The sequence below is a fragment of the Phalacrocorax carbo genome, chromosome 5 (genome assembly GCF_963921805.1).
Source record: "Phalacrocorax carbo chromosome 5, bPhaCar2.1, whole genome shotgun sequence".
Lineage (NCBI taxonomy): Eukaryota > Metazoa > Chordata > Aves > Suliformes > Phalacrocoracidae > Phalacrocorax > Phalacrocorax carbo.
The window spans coordinates 714,810-736,656 of NC_087517.1; the positions used below are offsets into that span (position 1 = coordinate 714,810).

Here is a 21,847-nt window from a genome sequence, read left to right on the forward strand (position 1 = left end):
GCACAGGGCTTTAATTGGTGATAAGTACACGCAGGGTGGGTTTATTTTATAGGTGGTTGTAAGTATGCACTTCTCAGCAAAAGCAGACAAAATATTCTTAGAGGCTTTTGGGAAAATGAATGTCTATAGGAACAAAGTTTCATAGAAGCAGGGTTTAAATTCATAGTATTTGGCTTTTTTCTTTGAGAGGACCACGCATGCTCTGAAATGCATGAAGTCTGTTAATAGTCTGATTTTGTCATTGTTGGTATTTATAACAGGAAAAGTCTATTCATAACTGTAACGCTACCAAAGGGGCTGGCACAAATAGTTGCTTGCTATCAAGGGCTGGATGCGGGTCATTCAGCCGGCCCTTCTGGAGGTGCTGGCCTGTGGGACCGGGGTCCGGCCCGAGCAGCCTCTGAGCCAGCTCCTGCCCGTCCCTGCCGGCGCCCGCCCAGTCGCCGCGGTGGCTTCGCATCAGTGCGCGCACCTCTCCTGCAGCGGGGAAGCAGGGGAAGCCTGCCAGCTTTTCTGTTAGGTGCTTAAATGCACTTAAAATTCGGTGTAATTTGGGTATGTTACTCAATGAAGTCATCCTTGGGCTGTGTTGAAGAGGAACCTCGATTTAGTGTTTTGGATGAGGGATCAAGAATGACTGTTATTATGGTTTCATGACTTCCCCCCCATATTTCATCCCTGTGGTGAGGACTGGTAAAAATCCCCACACCTGTTGACGAATTACTGTCTGTCTCAACCCGTGGCTTTGTCCTGAAGCAGGGATGTGGGGTGGGGATGTGGGGGCATGTGGAATCAGAGGATGGAGAGATGATTTTAGCACCCTGAGTGTGTTATTACGACTCCCCTCCTCGAGATGGGAAGCAGTTGCTGTGGGCCAGCTCCTGTGGGAGGTTGTTTGCCTCTTTGGGGTGGGGGGTGCAGTTTGGATTTCCTTCCTCCTCCTCTTCCCCCTGAGAAATACAGGGCAGGGGCCTGTGCCTGTGTGCGTGTGTATATATATATTTTTTTAAATTGAAATAAGCTGTTTGAAGAGAAAAAACAGACGCATGCAACTTGCAGAGTTTTCCTGGTTTCCATACTGTGGTCTGCTTCCTGTATCTTAAATTCCTTCGCTCTAGCCAGCTCACGTTTCTTGTGCTCAGCCTCCTTTCCTGGCAGAACGGAGCTGAGCTCCTTGCGGGTTCCTCTGCTGCTCTCCCCGCTTCAGCCAGGTTTGGCAGGCAGAGGGGCTGAGAGGGCCGCGGCGGGGGGACTTGCAGGTGGCGGGTGGCCGGGAGGAGGGGGTGAGGCTGCAGCGTGTGTGGGTCTCTGAGCCGACAGCAGTGTCAGAGCCCATGTGGGAGCTCCCTGCCAGCAGAAAGCAACCGTTGTCGCTTTAACTGGGCTCAGAGGATGCGATGGTGAAATATAGATCTGTATAAAACCTGGCAACTGCTCTGCGTGTCGGCAGCGTGCTGCTGTTTAATGTCTTAATCCACCCTGTGTTGTTAAATCCATTTTTGTCCCTTGTCACGCCCCGTTGCTGGTGCTCGGTGCTCCCGCTGTCCGAGGGGCTCTGGGCGGAGCGGCCGCCTGTTCCCGCCAGGCTCACCCCAAGCGCTCCCCTCGCCCGGCAGCCCCCCGGCGGCTGGCTCGCCCCGCGCTGCTGCGGCTGCAGGCCGGCATCATTAAAAACACAGTTTTCTGCCTCTGCTCTTTGAACCATTGGTGTGTTGAAAGAAGGAGGGCACGTCTCATGCGCCACCTTTGTCTAGACTTGCAGGGAGTTACCCGGGTGCAGTGCCGAGAAAAGCGCTGGTGTCAGCAGTTCAGCCAAAGGAAGCGCGTGGTGGCTCAGGAGGACGGTATTGCCCTCGCGTCCTGCAGCCGCCCCCCCTTCGGAGCGACGGACCCCTTTGAGCTGGTCCGGAGCATTAAGTAATTGTTCCCTGCGATAGCTTTCTTCTGCTTTAAATTTCCAGTAGTGCGTTGCTCAGTGATCATGCTACGAATGGCTTTATTTCATCCTGTTTCTAGCGTGATGGTTGAAGGTTAAATACTGGCATGTATTAAGGATGCACTGGCGTGTATCAAGAACGAGGAAGGCCAAGTTCCTTGGTGAGTGGATGTTTGACAGTGAGTTTAACTCCTGGAGGTTAAGTGGTGAGTGCTGCCTGATCCTTTCTGTAAGGAAGAAAATTCCGAATACTTGGCTTCAGAAGTATTTAATCATCTTAACTGACAGTGAAGCAATTACCGAAATGTTTCTCCTATTCGGCAAAATAAATCCATGTCAGGAAATAAATACAGAAGTAAACGGCTTGGCTTTTGTCACCAAGTACTTAAGCGGCCTGCTAATGATTTGAAAAGGCAGCAACAGAAGATACCTGAAAGAAAAATGGCAATATCAGATTTATTTTCAAGTTTCGTCTGCTTTACTAGAATTAAATCTGAAAAATGAGGATACAAACGTAAGAATAATGGTAACGGCTCAGTGCCTTGGTCAAGGAGAGTAACTTTGTTTTGCACTTACTACTTACTGCTGCTTTTGACTGAAATCTTATGGCATATGATTACACCGGAGAGCCTCTGTAGGAACCAAGTAGCACAGGACAGGCGAGCCCTTTGGAGTCATCCAGCCCTGCTTGTTGGGTTAAATCCCAATAAAGATCAATTCTAGTTAAGCACTATTCCTTAGTAACAGTGATCATTTAAATGCAGAGTTTAAGAAACTGCAGAAAAGTTCCTTTCAGAAGCCTGTTAAATCTTTCTTCATAGTAAAAAGTGGAGCTTTATTTTCTTGTAAAGACCAAGTGTCCTGGAAAAGATTTGAAATACGCAAGAGAATTCACTCCTTTATTTACTGGTTTAGAGGGAGTGCGTGCCCCTCTACTGATAATGCTGGAAACAGCCTGAGTTTCACACAAGGTGTAGTTATGTGTCTTCAACAGCTGGAAAATGGAGCTGGCCCATTGAAAGGAAAACTCTTGGAAAAGCATCTTAAACTGGGAAATTACTCTTGTGAGAATGGTGTCCCCCTTAAATACATATTGCTTGTTTTCTTGCCATCTAGCAGTGGTTTCTGCTGGTTAACGAGAGTGATTCTGAGTTTTCTGGCTGAGATCTTCTCTGTTTCCCCTCGAAGCCCAAATAATACACAGTTCTACAGGCCTTCTTATCAGTTCATAATAGTTTAACTTTATAATACCTGTTTGAAAGAGCTTATCTTCTATTTTATGTGCCTGCTTGGTACTGAAAGGGTTCATGTTTTCCTACCAGCATGCTTCTAAATACGCACTGTAGTGGCACATGAAGTTTCTATGACTCTAAAAAAATTCAGATTTTACAAACTGCGATAAACTATCAATTTTATAAATTAAGGAGATGTCTTGTTTCTTAAGTCACAATAAAAAGGAGATCAATCAACCTTGGTTGTTCTGCATTTTGTATAGGAATTGATGAAAGATGTTGCTAAGCACTGATTTTGGGGTGGTTATGTTTTAAGACAACAGTGGAAGTGTACACAGCTCTCATGTCTCTTCTCTTTCTGCAGCTCTACAATGGTAGAAGGAGTTATGATTTTTCCTGTGCTGATCATGATGGCGTTTCCCTCCCCGAGCTGGCAAGGTGAGTGCCGTGCGTGGTGGTGCAGTAGCCATCCGCTGCTGGAGGAGCCGGCTCAACGCTCGCTTCACGAGCTGACAGCATGGGCACGTTCCTCTCGGGAGTGAGATGCTTGCTCTCCCATTTCAAGTGGCATCAAAGGATATTTGTTGCCTCTTTACGTGTAAAATTTATAGCGTGTGCGATTGGCATAGGTCTTGCCAGGGCCTGGGGAGGGAAATGGGGAACCTTATTTGAATGGCAAATTACTGAGCTATCTAGCGAGTAGGCCTTTCTAGCCCATGGGCTGAGGCGCAGCTGTCGCTTGCAAAAGCGACGATTTTCTCTCTGGGAAAGCTCTTTGGGGTATTTAGTATGGTGTTAGGTAACTTTTCCATGATTGCTTCAGTAAGGTCTTTGGATATGGAAAGTGACTTTTTCATAAATTGTTTATGCCGCTGTGTGCACATAATGGTTTCACGATGTGCAGTGAATTCAAGATTTGCCTCACCCTTCTCCGATTTTGCTATTTCTATTGCTGTGGAGAGGCACGAATAGTTCATTTGAAGGTCTTCTGGATGTTTTGGGAGATGCCCTCCTGGGAGATGCATACTTGCTACTTTGCAAACAGCCTTTTAAAAACCTTGAATAAAGGGTTTCTGTGAGTAGCTTGGTATTCTCAGTTTTAAAATTTAAGTGACTCTAGAGGTGTTTCTAGTGTTTGTTATGGCATATCCGTGTTCTTTTGTATTTACCTTGTGAAATCTTTCTGAAATACTCTGCTGAAATGCATTTATTTTCAAATGCTGATGCAAATAATAAAAGGCAGAGCATATTAAGTGGAATGTTAGGATGGATGGGGGAAGGTGAAGATTAAAAATGCACAGAGGTCTAGTGGTTGACTTTCATCATGTTTATGAATAGGAAATCGAGACTAAATTTAAAAAGGGAGGAGTGCTGGACAAATGTTGGTGGAAATACATTAAACTGCTAATGTTATTGATAGAATAGTATCTTGAAATAGGGTTTGGTAGCAGTTATCACACTCTACCTTCTTATCATTCTTGAAGTGCAGCGCTCTGCTTCTCAAACATTTTTTTTTCAGCTTTTGGAGCTGCTTATATTAAAGAAACCCTTAAAGTTAAACCACCTCCTTTCACATCCTTAACCTGAAGAGCAGCAGATGAAGAAGAGAAACACATGGGAAAAGATGCACGTTAAAGTCTGAGGTTCTGGTTAATTTCCCTCGTACGAAGTGTGGAATCGGACACTTGCACTGCCTGTGTAGTACAACCTACAGGGCGGCATTATCAACCCACTCTAGCTGCCGAAGCCGCCCTACAGGTGTTCAAATATTCATTATTTGACCTGACTCCACCTAAAAAAGGCAAGTAGGTTCTAGGGCTTAGAACGATATCTTCTTGTTGAAAAGGTGCCGGTGAGTGGTCAGTAAGAGAAGAGTTACTAAATCCATGCCAAGACATTTTCTTTCTTTCCCTGGATGTCTGCATTACTAAGACTGGAGGTACAGGATCGTGCCTCGCTGGGGGCAAAGGCAGAGCTGGACCAGATGCGCGTCTGGAATGGGCTCTGGGCAGAGCTTGCGTGGGGGCAGGAGCGTCTGCGCAGAGACGTGCAGATGTTGCGTTCCTGCTGTCCGTCTGCCTGTGCCAGCTGGACATCTGCGGAGAGCCGTTCCCCGTGCGTGACGTGGAGCTGCCGTGCCGAGGGAGAGCTTGTCCCATAGTACTTCTTAAAGAACTCTGCTTGGGCCTGCATTTCTCTCCCACGGTGAGAGAGCTCCTGTGAAAGACTTTGTAGAATGGACATGATAATCTTGCTTTGCTTTTCTTGCTTTATTCCTTCCCTTGCCCTCCCCTCGTACTTTCTTTTTCTGTGAGCAACTACTTGTCTAATGCACTTTAATACTGTTCCTCCCTCTTTCCATGTTTGCCAATGGTAACGCTGTTCTGTTCCTTTTGGATGTAGTTTCCTACTTCCAAAGCTGGTCATAGAGGAGTGTTTGGGGAGGCAGAACACCTAGTGGACCCCTCAGCAAATTTTCATTCACACCTCCTCATCTAGGTTTTGGCCTCTTCACTAACCAGACACGTCACAGCAATGGGAGAACTCACCACGCTGTTCCCTGAGCGCCTGAGTGAGGCAGCAGCCGATGCGAGGGCTAAGGTGGTAAGGCCAGAAGCGCAGGCTTGTATTTGGAGTCTTTTTCAAGGGGGAATGTGCCTTTGCAGACAGATCCTTTGAGGGAATGGAAGTTGATCCTCTGCTGCCTGCTAACAGGCCATGGAGACGGGTCTGGTGTACCTTGTCCAGCATGCTCTCCCAGGTACTTTTTCTCAATTTATTAAAAAGCTGATGTTTTGGGGGAGAACAGTTATTTTTTAAATTTTGTGCGCAAAGGGAAGACAAAAAGTTCAAAGCCTTCTGATTTCCACCCCGCACTTCCCCCCATTGTATTTTATCACAGATCAGTCTGTTTCCTTTCTCTGGGATTTAGACTAGTGTTTTTCATTTTTGATGAGTCAAAAATGTCTGGGCATATCTTTGGGTAGCATTTAGGGGCAAACTCTAATTACTTCTGCACTGCCACCAGGCTTCAGAAGATGAGATTAAGCATGATTTTTTTTTTTTTTAAAAAAAGCAACCTCACAACCCAACCCAAAAAATCAAACACTGTGTAGAATTCTAAGTGCAGAAACACATCTCTTCCCTGCCTGAGTGTCCAGAAAATACTTCAATTCTGAATGTTTATTACAGTGCTTGGTTCTGTGTTACTCCTGTATTAGCCCTGTAAAGTGGGGGAAGAGGCTTTTCTTTGTTTCCCAAGAAGCTAAACCCTGACTAAATAACATAATGCCTATGCTTGACAGTGTGAGGTTTTTTCGCTTACTAGCGACTGTACACGAATGCCATCCCGATGGCAGTGTTAGGAGCAGGGTGTGTGAAATGCTGCTGATGCTCCTGCCCTCTGTAATGACGGGGGAAGGCGTCCGGGCCGTGCTCTGGCCGCTGCAGCCTCTCTCCGAGCGGGGCAGGCGGGACGGGGTCTTGTGTCGCGCTGCGGCCCAGAAGCGTTCGGGGGCTACTGAGCCTCCAGAAACTACTGTCGGTGAGCTGGAAGCTGGCGCTGGGAACAGCCCGACCCTGTCTCTGGCTGTGGGGAGGCTGCCCCTCTGCAGAGCGAGGCATCTCTGCCTGCCCTCGGAGCCCCCCGAGTCACTCTCGGTGGCCGTAGCCCTGTGCCTTTTCTGCTTGGGGGTTTTTTAGTAATATGGAGAACAATAGTAAGGTTAAAGAGCTGTTCCTTAGTGCTAGAAAATTCAAAGGCTTTTCTTAAATTAATAAATCCTATATAAAATGAATTATTATAGGCTGCCCAGGGATGTGGTGGAGTCACCATTCCTGGAGGTATTTAAAGGATGTGTAGATGTGGAGCCTGGGGACATGGTTTAGTGGTGGGCTTGGCAGTGTTAGTTTTATGGTTGGACTTGATGATTCTAAGAGTCTTTTCCAACCTGAACGATTCTGTGACTATTATTATGGCTGTTGTATGATGCTTGATACTGTATGCATTGAGGAAAGAGAAGATCAAACGCTAAATGGAGTAGTCATCTCTACAAGCTTATTTTCTGTTTCTCTGAAATGGCTAAGGATCATAAAGGGGAGCTAACCACTAAAGAGAGCTGTCTGATATACGATTAAATGGACTCTTAACGAGATGTTAATTTTTCCAAGTCTGCTTTCCTTCATCTTCAATTCATTATGATATGAAGCCCTAGCAGATCCCACGTCTTACCCCAATCCTAGTCATTTAAAAACAAAAAGAATATTGCAGTTTTGAAATATTCTGGCCTTCGAGTGTGAAGTCCCTTTCATTCTACTAGAGACTCCGGCAACTCCGTGGCTTCCAAGAACTCTGAAATAAGCTTTGCCTGTGACTTGTAAGCTGTCTGGGTTGATTGCAAGGCTTTCCACTTGGAAAGAGCGATCCCGCTTAGCAGGTGCTCCCGCTCGAAGCCGAGCAGCAGGCCTACAAAGGGGAGAACAACTGTAGCATGGCTCCGAGGGGTCTCGCGTTGGAAAGCCAGAGCCCCGCGGCTCTGAGGGCTGGGATCGGCCGCGCGTGCCCGAGGTTAGCCGATGACTGCAGTGTCTGTGCATGTTCAGTATGCGGCTGCAGAGGCACGCGCCTTCCCGCTGCACAGCTGCGGGCTGGGCTGGAGGAGAGCTCCTGGGCGGATCTCCTCTGCCCCCTCGCTGGGGGCTGAAGGTGTCACTGCTTTTTGCTTAGCCTCGCTGCTCAGTAGAGAAGAGTCAGATGGAGTTGTGCCTCCTAGGCTGTTACAAAGTCATGTCTTGGTGAGCGGAGGACTAGTTCCTCTGAGGCTTGTTTACCTCTGCCCATTCTTGGCCACCTGGCTTTTTGCCCCGGCCACATCTTTAGAGGTGTTGTGCCAAGTAGGTTATCCCTCCGAACGCTCGCTCGCGTGCGTGTACTATGGATTTATGTTATAGCTGTGTAATAAGATGTACTGGGTTTTATCTACAAGGTGAATTTTTGAAGGGGAGGCATGTGGTGGTGGTGCCTTGCTGGAAGGAAATTGTTTGATATTGTTAAAGCCTGTCTTCGAAATGTACATGTAATAGTCTGTATCTTTAAAAAGAAAATTGAGACTCTTATGACGTATTTATTTACTACTTATGCTTCTGAAAATTATTTCAGTTCAGCGTGTGCTGACTACATCACATAGTTAACATAGGCATTTTTTCAAGTTGGAGGTAGCTGAAGAAACTGTTGCTGTAGTGCTGATAAGAAAAAGTGGCCGAGTGCCTATTGTACTAGCTGTCTCAATGGAAAAGGAATTACTCTTCTAAATATGAAGAGATCACTTCAAAATTAAGTTGCGTTGCCAGAAACGTATGTAGGGTGTTTCTCCTGGGACAGAAGTAGTTTGGCGTTCTCCCAAACAGTTAAGTGTTTACAGTCCAGGAACTGGATATAAAATAAGAAAAAAACCTGTCTGGATTGGTAACTGGTTGTGTGAAATAAACTTTGCATAGAAGGTAAATAACTTCTCTTGTTTCCCTGCATCTATATTTTTCTGTTGTTCCCTGCGTTCTCGGAGTCCGGCAGTTTGGTGCCCTGTGGATTGGGGCTGGGGCTCCGTGCTGGCACGCGAGCGCTGCGCCCAGCAGAACGTGTCCTGTGCCGTCAGGAACGGGGTAAAACACTGGACCTTCCAGTTTGCTGATTGAAATGTGGAGTGTGGTGGTTCTTGTTCTCTTGAAATACCCGGTTAATTAGAGTCAGCACCCCTTAATTGTTGACTTTCACAAAGTGAATAAACAAACAAAACAAGAGCTTCAATTTTGACACTTTCATAATATTGAACTAATAACTAGTTAATGAGAAGTTAAGGCAAGTCTCTGGATCTTTGTGTGGCAAGTCAGATTTGTGTGTATGCACAATATATATGGGCCAGAAGTGCAATGAGTCTCTTTATTATGAAATAAAAATATGTAGTGAACATGTTTAGGTAATGGAAGTATTTTTAAGCTTGGCTTCGTGCCTGCCTGCTACATACATAGCTGGCCTGACAGCCTTCCGCGCCTGGAGCTGTTGTTGAGCAGATGCTTACCTCTGAGCGCGTGTGTTTGGGGGAGCTGATCTGCTTCAGCCATAACCTCTCGATTGCAACTGGCCTGCGGCATTTGCTGGTCACGGCCGTCCCGGAGGGGTTTGCACAGCGATGCTCGGGGAGCGATGGGGAAGTACCACCCAGTCCAGCTCTGCCTCTGCTGTGGATGCAACAAACCTGTGCTTTGCAAGTGCAGCTGGTTTCACTTTGGGGAAATACAGCTAGAATATCCAGCCCTTTGTAGCTGGCTTTGTGCACGGGAGAGTGCTTTTTGGGTGTAGTACAGTGTTGAGCTTGTATGTGTTCGCTGAAGCATCGCCCCATCTGCTCTCAGGCTTCTGACCTGCAGCTCTGTCTTAGCTGGTGGCCTAAAGAGGCAGGAGTGGGAGGACACGGTCCGTGCTTTGGCTGGTTCTGCAGCCTGAATAAGCCTTCCTGTTCGGGTAAAGCTCAACCTATTTTTTTGAGTGTGTCGCTGCAGGGGCATTAATGAGGGACAGGCTGGCTGGCGCATGGTAATACACCATGCGTGGAGTTGGAAAACCAACTAAGTAAAGAAGGGAGCAGTTTGGGCATAAGGAATTGTAACAGTCACAAAGGAGAATGCCTCTATTTCCAACCCAGGAGTTCTTCACCAGAAACATTTCATTTTTTGCAGCAGATAACTGATCTGTATTGGTCTGTGGACACACCAGGATCTGCAGCAGTTCACATGGATTCAGTCAGTGTTACTCTGTCTTCATGCTCTATTAAATGGATTCACAGCCCACGTGCCATGTTAGATCACTCATCCTGCCTTCAGACTGGAGCAGTGTTTTCAAAAGAGAGGGAGTGTGTTTGGAGTTGCAATGCCTTAGTTCATTGCTTGTAAGGGATGTCAGATTTGCTCTACATGAGCTGATTAACTGCCCTGTGGCTCTGCAGTTGCTTCCTGGCCTGTCTTGGGATTGCAGAGCTCCTCCAAGAGGCGGCGCGCCAGAGGAGGTGGTTTTCTGCCACAACTGCTCCTCTGGCTTGCACGAGGTTTGCTCAGTCTCGAAGGGTCCTTGGGTCAAGCGAAGCATTAGGCTGGATCAGGCTGCTGGCTGGATGAATTTTCTTTCTGAACTTGGCGTGGCTCTCAGGTAGTAGGCTGGTTGTCTTACTCCGTACAGCAGCTATTTCTGATGTTCCGCAAACTTCCTCAGCTGTCCTCACTGGCCAGCGTTTGTCAGCGACAACAGAAGCATCTCGCTTGCTGGGAGGCACTGAAATCCTTGCTGTGAAAGGGCTGTCTGGGGAGGGCTGTCCCTGCCAAAGGTGCAGATCTTGTGCTCTTCCAGGCAGGTTGTGACCATGCCTTGCGAGGACGTCCCTCGTAGGTCTCGGGCTTTGAATGCCTTTGGCAGTTCCAGCTGGACAAACCAAGATTGAGGGCTTGTGTGTTACAATAGCAGTTGCATTTCACTGCTGCTCTTGTGGCAGAAGGAACAGAACTTTAATTATAGGAATGCCTGGCATTTTCTTCTTCTTTTTTCCAAAAAGTTATGCAAAATCAGTGAAGTTATTGCTTGGTACATGTATGACTGGGATTGTGTGTACCAGGACTTGAAATCAATGTGACAGACACTGTCTGATTTCAGGATTCTTTCCTTAATTTAGCTTTTGTTAGTGGTTCAAAAATGGAAAGTTGTATTTGTGTATTTGCTCATTGTGGGAGGAGGGGAGGAAAACAAAGCGGAAAACAAACGGAGTTATATTTCCAGTGGGCAGACTCTAATGATAGGCTTGAAAAAGTCCCAACACGTGGTATGCTCAGCTGCTGTTTTAGGAGCATCCGCTGTATTTGTGGCTGGAAATTATTCTTGTGTGTGAGAACTGAAAAAGAGAATGTAAATATGAGTTAAGTCACCATAAATGCGTGTGTGTTTGTATGCACGGGATGTGCGTAAGGGAGAGCAGTGGCTTGTTGTGTCCTTCACAGCTGTGCCTCCTTTCTCAGCCATCTGTGAGTGCCCATGGCTGTTTACCACCACGGGCACCTGTATTTTCCAGGAAACTGAAGAGCTTCCAGTGTTCTCTTTGAGCTAGTCGAGAGTGGTGTCCTCTCCTGCAGAGACTGGAGCGACCGGTACTGTGTGTTTAAAGGCACGTGCCATTCGTGAGAGCGACAGCATGTGTGGCTCTACAGGGTGGGGTTTTCCCAGCTAGGGATCTCTGTATGCTTTGAGGATACTTATAAGTTCAGTTTCTTACTCTATATGTTCCTTCTACTTAGCAGAAGCATCTGGAGTTGGAAGGGGAGGTGGTGTCCTGCTGACAGTGTGTGCTGGTTCTCGCTTTACTACTTATCTCTCTGGTTGCTCAGACTCACAAGATACTCCTCAAAGGCTTGTCTTCCTGGGAGAGTCAGTCCAGATCTACTTTTCAAGCAAGATAGTTACACCTGCAAAATCCTGTGTGGCTGCGTCCACTGCAAATTTAAATGGCCTTAGTTTGATTTGAAGTCACTTCCGGAATGCTCGAGAATAACTATTTCCATATAGAAATATAATGTGGTTTATCAAATCTATGTTAAATTTACACTTTGTTAGTGTGTTTTTCTTCTTCTGCTGAGTGTCCCTGTGTAGGTGACCCATGTTGTATACCCGCAGCAGTGGATGTGCGAGAGGTGACGTAAAATGTCACTGAACTCTTGAAATTTGAGTACTTGGAGTGGGCAGATATGACTGGTATTTCTCTGGTGCAAGCTCGTATCTTTGTCTTGCCGAAACGGCTAAATTAGTATCGTTAGCTCCTACTTGGTGGTTCTTCACTATCTGCAAGTAATTTTTCTTCCCTTAAACAGAAGGTTTTATTGTCTAATGATTTCGTTATCTCTGTATAACTGAAGCTGTTAAGAATACAATGGTGGTTTTTCCTCAATTCTGCCCTTCTACAGACGATGAACTGAAGCTAAATATGGTCCACCACTACGAATGCGTGTGTGAAGGCATGTCCTGTGGGAATGGAGATCGTTGCCAAGGCCAGCAATGTTTTGCTTCCCTGAGCATTAACGATGGTGCTAAGGTTTACCAGAAAGGCTGCTTCCAAGTCTACGAACAAGGGAAAATGACCTGCAAAACACCTCCGTCTCCTGACCAAGCTGTTGAGTGCTGCCAAGGGTACCTGTGCAACATGAATATCACTGCGCAGTTGCCCTCTTCTAAAGGTGAGAGGTTAATTAATAAATGGAGAATTCTGAGGGGGGAAAAAAGGTTCAGCTTTCATCTGATATGAGGGGAGCGAGACGGCTTCAGTGCTAGCAGCAGTGAGGGTTTAATCAACACAGTTAGGCCCTTTCTACTTTGTTCCCCGGCCGGGGGCCCACTGGCACACATCTGATGTCCACAGGTTGAATGATCTCTATTGCTGAATGAATGACGGGTTGAAGGGTGCAGTCAGGGTCAGGACTGAGTGAATTGCAGAGTCACGCGTGGGGTTTGTTCTGAAGGGCTGGGGTTGTTCGGGCAGCTCTGCAGGGGGTTGCTGCCACAGCATCCTCCCTGTGAGTACACGCTCATAGTTCAGGCTGTGTCACGGCCTCTCTTTCAGACTAGGTGGCTACCAAGTTAGATGTCGGTGTCAGCGCTACTGGTTTTACAGACTTTCTCTGGGAATTTGCAAATTTATTTTTTCTTTTTCTTTCCCCCCCGCCCTCCTCTCCCCTCTCCTTTCCAAGGGCAAACCTTTCAAGGAGAAGCTGCAGGTTACAGCGTGGAAACACTAATCATTGTTATACTGGCTCCTGTGATAGTTTTGGTAGTTTTTTCTGCAGTAGCTGTGCTGATCATCCGGAGAATACAGAAAAACCATATGGAGAGGCTCAATTCTAGAGATGCAGAATATGGCACAATTGAGGGACTCATTGCATCAAATGTTGGAGACAGCACGTTGGCAGTAAGTAACTTGTGTGCGTGGTGGAAATTTGCATGAGCTTTTTTCACTTCTGACCTCCCCTCTTGTGCCCTCCAGACTTGGCCACATCAGTAACAGGACCTTTTGCTGCCAAGTTTAAATGAAATTTAACCAAAAGATAGCTTTTGTAAGTATAGTTCCTTTGACACGGAGAATTGCTATAAACTGTGGTCAAACCGTTTATGTTCCTAGAAGCAGTGTCTGAACAGCAGAACAGAGTATGCCTGGTTGTTGGGTAGCCTGGAGTGATACGAAAGGTGTAAAAATGTACTGTGTCTTTGATAGACAAAAGACAGTCTGAAGGGTTGGAGAAGATGTGATGCTAGTGAAGAAGGAAATACTGATATTCTTAACTTTCAAAAAAACTTCAAACGTGACTCCCGTGGTCGTAGCAGAAAAGCTCTTGGATGAGGAAATCTGAAATTTTGCTGACAGAAGAACGGTAGGAATTGTGAGGAATGAGAACCACTTACTCAAAACTCAGGTTTTTAAAATACATTCTTGTTCACCCAGTCCCTGGCAAATAAAATGACATGGGGAAATGTTTCCTTTTTAAAGACTTAATGTATCTTACCCTTCCACTTGAGGCCTGGAAAAAGCGTTCCCATGCTTTATCGAAACTGAGCAAGTAAGGCTTCAGAGGCAGCTTGAGTGTTTGTTTCTGAAACTAGTGCGAAGAGAAGTTTTCTACTCCTTGTATTTCTGAGATCAAATCTCAACATGAAGAGGTTGGAAAATGTTTTCCATTTTAGTGCTTTCCCACCATAATGTGCTTTCACTGCAGGGTTGAAAAGTGGCTAAAGAAAAAGGATCTAAAACACAAATAACTTTAATAATACGCTACTAAATACATTGAGTGGGTAGGTTTTTTCCCCCCTGTTTCTCTCTGTAGGAGAAACTGAAATGGGTATCTCTTTAAATAAGGAGTAACCTTTGATATTGTCCTTAGTGTTGTCTGCCACCAACTAGGGAAGCAGTTTTAACTGTACCCCAAATAAATACCCCAGAAAACTGTTGCCGCCTCATCTGAAAGCTGGCAACCACTTTGCAGGCCCAGCTATGGGAATTTATTAAAAGAAATATCTCTGGGACCACTCAAAAAATGAAACTATTTTGGGGAGCTGGGAACTATTTCTTGGATCTCTTTGTTTTGAGGCAGAGATGTTTCCATAAAATACTGCTTGAGTAAGTGTTGGAAGAGTCACATAGGAAACCCTTCTGTTCACAAGACAGTATGTCCTGACAAGTAAGTTTTCAGGGTTTGAGGTGGCCAGTAAAAGATACCATTGGAGCAGGGAAGAGTTGTCTTGAAGGAAGAATAGGTTAAAATGGAGTAATCAGGCTCCTAGTCATCTGGATGCCCTAATATGTACTCTTGAAACAGCCTGTGTGGGAGACACATGATGGAGACACACAACACGGCAAGGGGTAACTGAGAGGACAGACACAGTCAGTTGTTCGCCTTCTGTGGGACAGTAACGGGGAGGCATCAAAACTAGCAAGTAAGAGCAAGGATAAAAGTAAGGAAGGTGGTTCTCAGCACAACGGTAATTGAACCGGTAGAACTCCTTGCCTGACGATTTGTCTAGGTGCTGCAGGTTTGTATACATCCAAAGAGCAATGGGGTGAGAAGACTGTAGGTTGTTAAGCATTTTAAAAAAGAACAACAACAAAAAAATCCGGCTAAGGAAATCCTTGAGCTGAGTGTGCCCTGGGGCTGGGAGAGCATTAAAGGAAAGTATCATGTGTGTTAAAGTAAGCCCATATTCACTTCTAATTCATTCTACTTTTAGTACCCCAATATTCTAATACCCCAATGCCCTTACACACTTCTGTACTAATACTCCTATATGTCTGGTTCCCCAATTCACTCCACCTGTAACACCCTAATAAAGGGCGTTGCTTCTGGGTGTGGGCAGAGGTGACAGCGATCCAGAGGGACCTTAGGGTGGCTGCTCTGGTAAGAGTCCTAGCTTTTAAATGCTAGCTTCCTTGGTAAGATGGGGCAATGGAAACTGCCTCCCGCTTAGAGCTGGAGATGTCTAGGCACTTCATGTACCGGCAGGGTCAAGCGTGGTGCAAACTGCAGCGGCTTTCCACTGCTGCCCTGCTGCTTCGCTTCAGCTTGCCCCTACAGAAACTACACTTGGTAATCTTTTTTTTTAATGCCTTTGGATCTCTTTAATTAGCCTGGAAGGCTTGATTCTGTGTTACTGTTTTAAAACAGCCAGTTCTGATAAGTTTACCGTGGGCTAGGCATGCATGCAGCTGGTTATCTCTCTTCAAGCACTGACTTCCAGCTTTTACCAGCTCTTGTCTCTTATCAGCTCAAGACCATTTTCATTCCATTTGCAAACCTTTCGCACTTCAAGTCCTTGGAAACGGTGATAAAACCTGAGAAGAAGAAATCAAAATTCTTTTTAAAAGAAATTGGAGAAGTAGCTAACTGTAAAGGCTTGGTCTAATGGAGCTGTTTTGTTCTCTGCTGTCAGACCTCTAGCTTTGTGATTGCAGCGCCTCTGGTGTGCCTCTTGAGTGTTGGCGATGTAAAAAAAAATTGATAGTTCCTTGTTTCTAAATGTTCATCCTAGCAGTAAGTCTTTAAATTCCAGATTTTTCTTCTCTACTCTGTGTTTTAAATCGCTGGTTTGTTATACATCAGATTAGTTTACATTCAGGATTAGTCTCCATAGTGTAGCAAATGCTTAAAGCCCTGCACTTCCTAATGGGGAGTGGGAAGAGCTGGGGCCTCTTCAAAGCTCGTTTTTACAGTTGCTGCAGATAAGTTTGGGTGGTTTTGCCTCTGACAGAAGCAGGAAGGAAAATGAACTCTCAGTTCATCGTAAAGCAAAATAGCAGTCTCCTGTCAGATTATCTTTCTTGAGCACTCATTAAAATGGTTAAGAGAAGTGAGATTTCATTGGATCTGGTTAAGGCCCAGGAGTGCAGTTTGCTGAAAATATCAGAAAGTTGATTATGGTTATGGTTTTTTATCCTGTTTTCCTTTGTAAAGGGAAAAAGAAGTCCAATAATACAGTTGAAATCCTTTGAACTATTATGGAAGTCCTAGCCATAAAAGTAGCTGGGTATTAGTGCTTTAAAAGGCTAATAGGATTTTAATATTAAATTAGAATCTCAGTCTTGATTTTTTTTTTTATGAGCTTACTGTTTGAAGTCTGGTTTCCATGCACTAAAAATACTAGAAACTGATAAAAAACTTCTAAGAAAGACTTGTCATGGAAAACTTTCTGGACTATCAATGACATCTAGCGTAGGCGATACAGGTAATAGTCCTATCACTTCGTCTATTTTAAAATTGTTTTCAGTTTTAAATAAGCGTACCAAACTTGAATAGTTTGGGTCAAAAGTTCCCATGACTGTTACCTACCGCAGAATAACTGGTGTTTGGTTTTCTGAGGGACTGTTCATCTAGCGTGGTGCAGCCACTTTAGGGAGGGAGACTTAGAATAAATTATTTGGGTGTTGTCTTTTAAATAAGTTCTGATTTGGGGCAGGGACTTGAAATTTATCAGAGAAACCCCTGTGGTGCCAGACATGCTTGTGGCTGTTGTTCTCGGGGCTCTCTCTTTTGAGCCACTGCAAAAGCTTGTGGTTTAAAAGGTCCGTGCATAGAAACGCGAGTCCTCCGCATGGAGACAGGGCATGTTTCTTCCCCAAGCCAAGGCACCTTTGCTGTGTGTCTGGTTGCAGGGCCAAGCTGGAGAAGAGGAGGGTGTGCAGCACGTGCGGCTCTGGGGAGCGGGCAGCGGAGGGGGAGACGGTCACCGACCGTACGGGGCTGAGGGAACAAGGGCAGCAACGGGAGCTGGGCTGGGGAACAGGCAAGGTGTGTATGGGAAAGCAGTTGGGGAAGGACGGTTTGCACTACGATGGAGGGAAGAGACAAAAATGTAATGGAGGAAAAGGACAGAAAACTGGATGGGGGAAGGATCAGGGATGAGCTAAGAGCCGGTACTGGACAACTATTCCCAAACTATCTCAATTTTCTGTGTAGTGCATGTGAAATAAACTCTAACCAGAGCATGGATCTGTCCCCTTCCGAAGGTAACGGGCTTCTGGAGCTAGAAGGTGTTGCCATACTGCAGGGGATGCATCTACAAACCCTGCTCTCGCAGATAACCTGCATCACAGCCAAGTATTGCATGATTTGGTTTATCTTCACTGTTACTAAATCAATTTTTAGCACTTATTTTTGGGATTTGATTGCTAAACCAGAGGTATCTGGTGACATTAAGGCGCTGTGTAGTTTTTAGGGTACCTGTGTGAGTCTGACGGGTGTGATACAGGACACAGTGGATACCTATTCTTCTCTGGGGCTGTGTCTGCAGGTCAGTGAGATAGATTAGGACATCCCAAATAGTACCGGGTTAACCACCAGTTAGCCAGTGGTTCCTGCTCTGAAAAGCAAAGTGGGACACACAGGAGCAAGGCAGTGAAGATGGCTGCAGCAGCCTTCCTCCTGCTCTGTTACAGCTGAAGCACCGCTTTGCGGGGCCATGCAGTTTTACAAATTCACACTCAGACCCAAACGCGGGGAGCGTGGTGCGTGGGTGATGGGGGCTGGGGCTGCTGTGCAAAACCACCCGCTGGTTCAGCCCTTCCAGGAGGGTTTGGCTTTGGGGGTCTCACCTGCTCCACCTCCCAGAGCACGCTTCACGGGGGGTGCTCGGTGGGAGAGCGGAGCAGCAAAGCAAGCCTCTAGCCCCAGTGAAGTCAGTGGCCCTAAATGTGTGATGGAAAGTGTCTGTAGGAGTGTTCAGCAAAACTGACACCTGTCCCCATGTTACTTCAGACGAAGCGGTCAGCTGAGCACAGATTGTGCACAGGCCACCGATTTAAAAGGTGTTGAAAAAGCAAGATGTACCACAGGAATGTGTTGGGTTTATGTCTTAGCCTTTCAATTAGAAACTGTCAGCTGAGGCTGTGTCTAGAGTCTGTATATATTAATAAAAAGAAGTTCAGAGTTCTGAATGTCTCTTACTAATACATGTTTCTTCATAGGGAATTGTGAAATAGATTTTGAGTGTCCGATACCACAGGTCGGTGGGGCTGGGATGCAACCGTAGTTCTAATTAGTGAAAATGCTTTTGTGTTGCTGTGCCCTTCTGGTCATGTTTACTAGGAAGAAACCACAAGTAACTGGAAGAATGGGAAAAGGCTGCTTGAATGTTCAAAAGTAAATGCTGTTTTTCTTTTGGCTAACTGTATAGGGGTGAAGGCTTTGGGTATAGGAGAAATCGGAGAACATGAGTTTATCTCTTATTGGGGTGGCTCAGATTGTGGCAAGGCATAAAAAATTTGGGGAAAAAACCTGTTGATATTAACCTTTTTGAAATAGGTGACAGATACAGAATTGGGAGAGCATAAGCTAAGGGAGCAACTAAGTGTTGAAAAAGGGTGGAATTTCACTCCAGAGGATGGCTTGTAGGCTGTGAGTGAGCTTCCAGGTTCACAGGCAGTAAATCTGTTGTCACTTAGGTATTAAACAAAATTATTTATTGATTAAACAAAATGATACTCTAATGCCAAATCAAAGATAAGAGACAGAATAAGAAATGATGCTTTATTTGTGTGCCATTTGTTGTTGTGTTGTGGGTAAAATTTCCCACAGAAAGTGATTACGCATCGGTTACGGCTCCCCTGCCAGTCCCTTCTGTGCCCGGGGTGTTCTTTGAAGTGGTAGAATCTCACAAAGACCATTCTGTGCCCACCTGTACGGTGGTGGCAGCAGTATGTCGTGATCCTGAGTGACTGAATGGCATCACCAGAGCCATTGTGATACCAATGAGCTTTAACTTAACCGATCCTGTGAAGCGGTGTGCCTTCGTGTATTTACATGGGGGAAAAATGTAGTTTCTCATAGGGTATAAACTTCTCCGTTTCCTTTTGAACAGGATTTATTGGATCATTCCTGCACATCTGGAAGTGGTTCTGGACTTCCTTTCTTGGTGCAAAGGACGGTGGCTCGACAGATCACGCTTGTCGAGTGTGTAGGTTAGTATAAATCTTGTTCGCATCTAGTGCCAAGTCTTGGTAACAAATGAGGCGAGAAAGCTTTATCTCCCGTTCTAATTATCTGGTTTTCCTCAGTAGCTTATATATTATATGAAACTTTTCAGGCTTCAGCTTGCAGAACATAGTTGGTTTTAGGAAGTGAAGTGAAAAAATTCCTTTCAGATCTATGCAGGAGAAAGGGTCAAGTATCATCCTTGCTTTACAACTGAAAAAATGTAAGCTTTGTTCAGTAAGGTGATGTTAGAAAACTCAGTCTGGGCTTGTTTGGGTACTTTGTAAGTGAAATAGACAATGTTTTTAGAAAAGCAAGCTCAGTTTCAAGTTTGGAACTGTTAAACTGCGAAACAAGCATTTGTTCCTTAAATGGTGTTCAATTAAAAAGCTTTAGAGTTAGAAAAGGATCATCTGGATTTGAGGTCTGGTGTTGAAGCATTGAGCAAAGTGGCTAAAGCGGTGTTTAAAAAATAAGTGATTTTGTGCTGTTGGAACAGTAACATGAATGTTTGGTAGCTTGCTTGCTGCGCGCTGTTGCTTTGGGACCGTGCAGGCCATGATGTACTGTTGCTGCTCTTTTCCCCCTCGAAAGAGAGAATCTCCCTTTCTGGGACTTCAGGGGTTTTTTAATGACTTCAGTGTTAATGTTAAGGATCTATTCAATTTTTCTTCAGCATATGTGTATTACTAATTGAATAGCATTAAATTTGAATGTAGTAATTTTAGGAAGCATTTTGGTCAAAGTTATTCCGAGGCAGAGACATTGAGCCAAGATGCCATACTGGCACTAAAGAGGTAAGGAAGGCATGATAATGATAAATTCTATTAGGGAATAAAAAGACTGTTTAAAATATGTCTGATACTACTCCTTCAGTGATTTGAACTAGAAGGGGTTAACACCTTCCTGTAAGTCACTATAACTCATGTGGTGTGAATTTGGGGTGTCCTGTGCAGGGACTGGAGTCGGACTCGATGATCCTTGCGGGTCCCAACTCAGGACATTCTATGATTCTACTATCGGGGTGTTAAATCAAGCCCCAGACTACGAGGGGTGAATCTGTAGGGACTGGGCCTGCATTTCACCAGTGTTCCTTTGCTTCTGGCTTATTGTATGTACTGAGTAGGCACAAACGCGCATGCTTGCATTAAATCCAAGTGTGCGTCCTCTGATGCTCTGCAATTTCTCTTCATCAGAAATCGTAGAGTAAGATCTGTGTGATGATTTTGCCTGCCATATAGACGTATCTTTTTGTGCATGTATATACATGGGGATAAGTGTGTCTCTGGAATGATGCCTACTCCCAAGTTAACTCAGGCTGGCACTATTTCCAGAGAACGTGTTTTAGGCTGCATAGCAGAACCAGAGGAAGGTGCTTGTGCAGGAAGTCTCTCCTGGGTGACAGCATCGAGGCCTTGGTGTTGGGTATCTCCATTTGGTAATACCTGCTGCCGATTCATACGTGCCTCCCAAGAGCGCCGCATGGCAGAGCAACGAAGGGCAGAATTTGGATATTTATTGCTGTCAAATCCAGCGTAATTCACTGCGCGAAGTCTGAGGCTATCGTATTCAGGCTGCAGTGAATATGGCAACAATCAGAACTTTTCCATGTGCCTTCTCCAGGATGTTGAGTTGCTCTTGGGCACTTGATAATTTCATACATTCGTCAAAACTATTTGGGTAAAAAGCTTGGCATACAGACGGTCTTCTCTGGTCTCCACAGGGCAAAGGTAGCGTTTTTTTAAATTTTTTGAGTTGTCATTCTCAGTTTGTGTGTCTGGCTGTGCTAATTGTTTCTGCAACGGCTGGTGATGCAATAGAAGCGTAAGGGCTGTACCCCCAGCGTTAAATACTCTTCCTGTCCTCCTAACTTAATAATTCATAGATTTCTTTGTATTGCGTACACTGGCCTTGTAGTGTGTTGCCCAAGTTGCTTAAGCTGCAAAAGTGCTTTCATTGCTGGTGGTTGAGTAATTACACCGGGCCAGTACAAACAGTCTGTATCCGGTACCCCCCTGCGAGGAGGAGAGATCCATGCTCCTGGAGCTTGCAGCTGAAACAAACAGGAAGAGCTAAGGGACAGTGGAGCACAGCATGGCTGTAAAAGTGGTAGAAAGTGTGTACGGGTGTGATCAGAGTACATCAGTGTGACATTTGGGCCATAACTGGTGAGTTTCTACCCTATTAGCTAATTCTGGCTTTCTGCCCTATGAAGATTGTTAGTTGACAACTTTTACTCTGTTTTTTCCCCCCCACCAGGAAAGGGCCGTTACGGAGAAGTTTGGAGGGGTCAGTGGCAAGGAGAAAATGTTGCTGTGAAGATCTTCTCTTCTAGGGATGAAAAGTCCTGGTTCAGGGAAACTGAATTGTACAACACTGTATTGCTGCGGCATGAAAATATTTTAGGTAAGTAGAATGACCGTGTTTCCTAGTGTAGCTGGCGTGAAGGTGAGTTAACCGAAGTTATCTTGCAAAGCACTGCGGATTTGCTGGATGTCTGGCAATCTTTGAGATCAGGCTCTGGTGTTTTTGATAAACAGCTGAAGGGAGGTTTTAAGGGGGAGACTCACAGGAGGGTGCTGAAGTCTGTCTCAACCGTAGAAAGTGTTGCAGCAACCACGAATCAGGAGGACAAGCCTGC

At 45.5% G+C, this 21,847-nt stretch overlaps 1 protein-coding gene across 2 annotated transcripts in view; it reads left to right on the forward strand.

Annotated features, from left to right (window-relative positions):
• The window catches only part of ACVR1 (activin A receptor type 1), a 66,083-nt gene that overhangs the window by 29,371 nt on the left and 14,865 nt on the right, over nucleotides 1-21,847 (forward strand). For both annotated transcript variants that reach the window (XM_064450911.1, XM_064450910.1), the window contains exons 2-6: nucleotides 3,533-3,606; nucleotides 12,163-12,432; nucleotides 12,943-13,160; nucleotides 19,094-19,193; nucleotides 21,466-21,612. In XM_064450911.1, coding sequence (XP_064306981.1) covers nucleotides 3,533-3,606; nucleotides 12,163-12,432; nucleotides 12,943-13,160; nucleotides 19,094-19,193; nucleotides 21,466-21,612 — 809 coding nt within the window. The remainder of the gene's footprint in view (nucleotides 1-3,532; nucleotides 3,607-12,162; nucleotides 12,433-12,942; nucleotides 13,161-19,093; nucleotides 19,194-21,465; nucleotides 21,613-21,847) is intronic.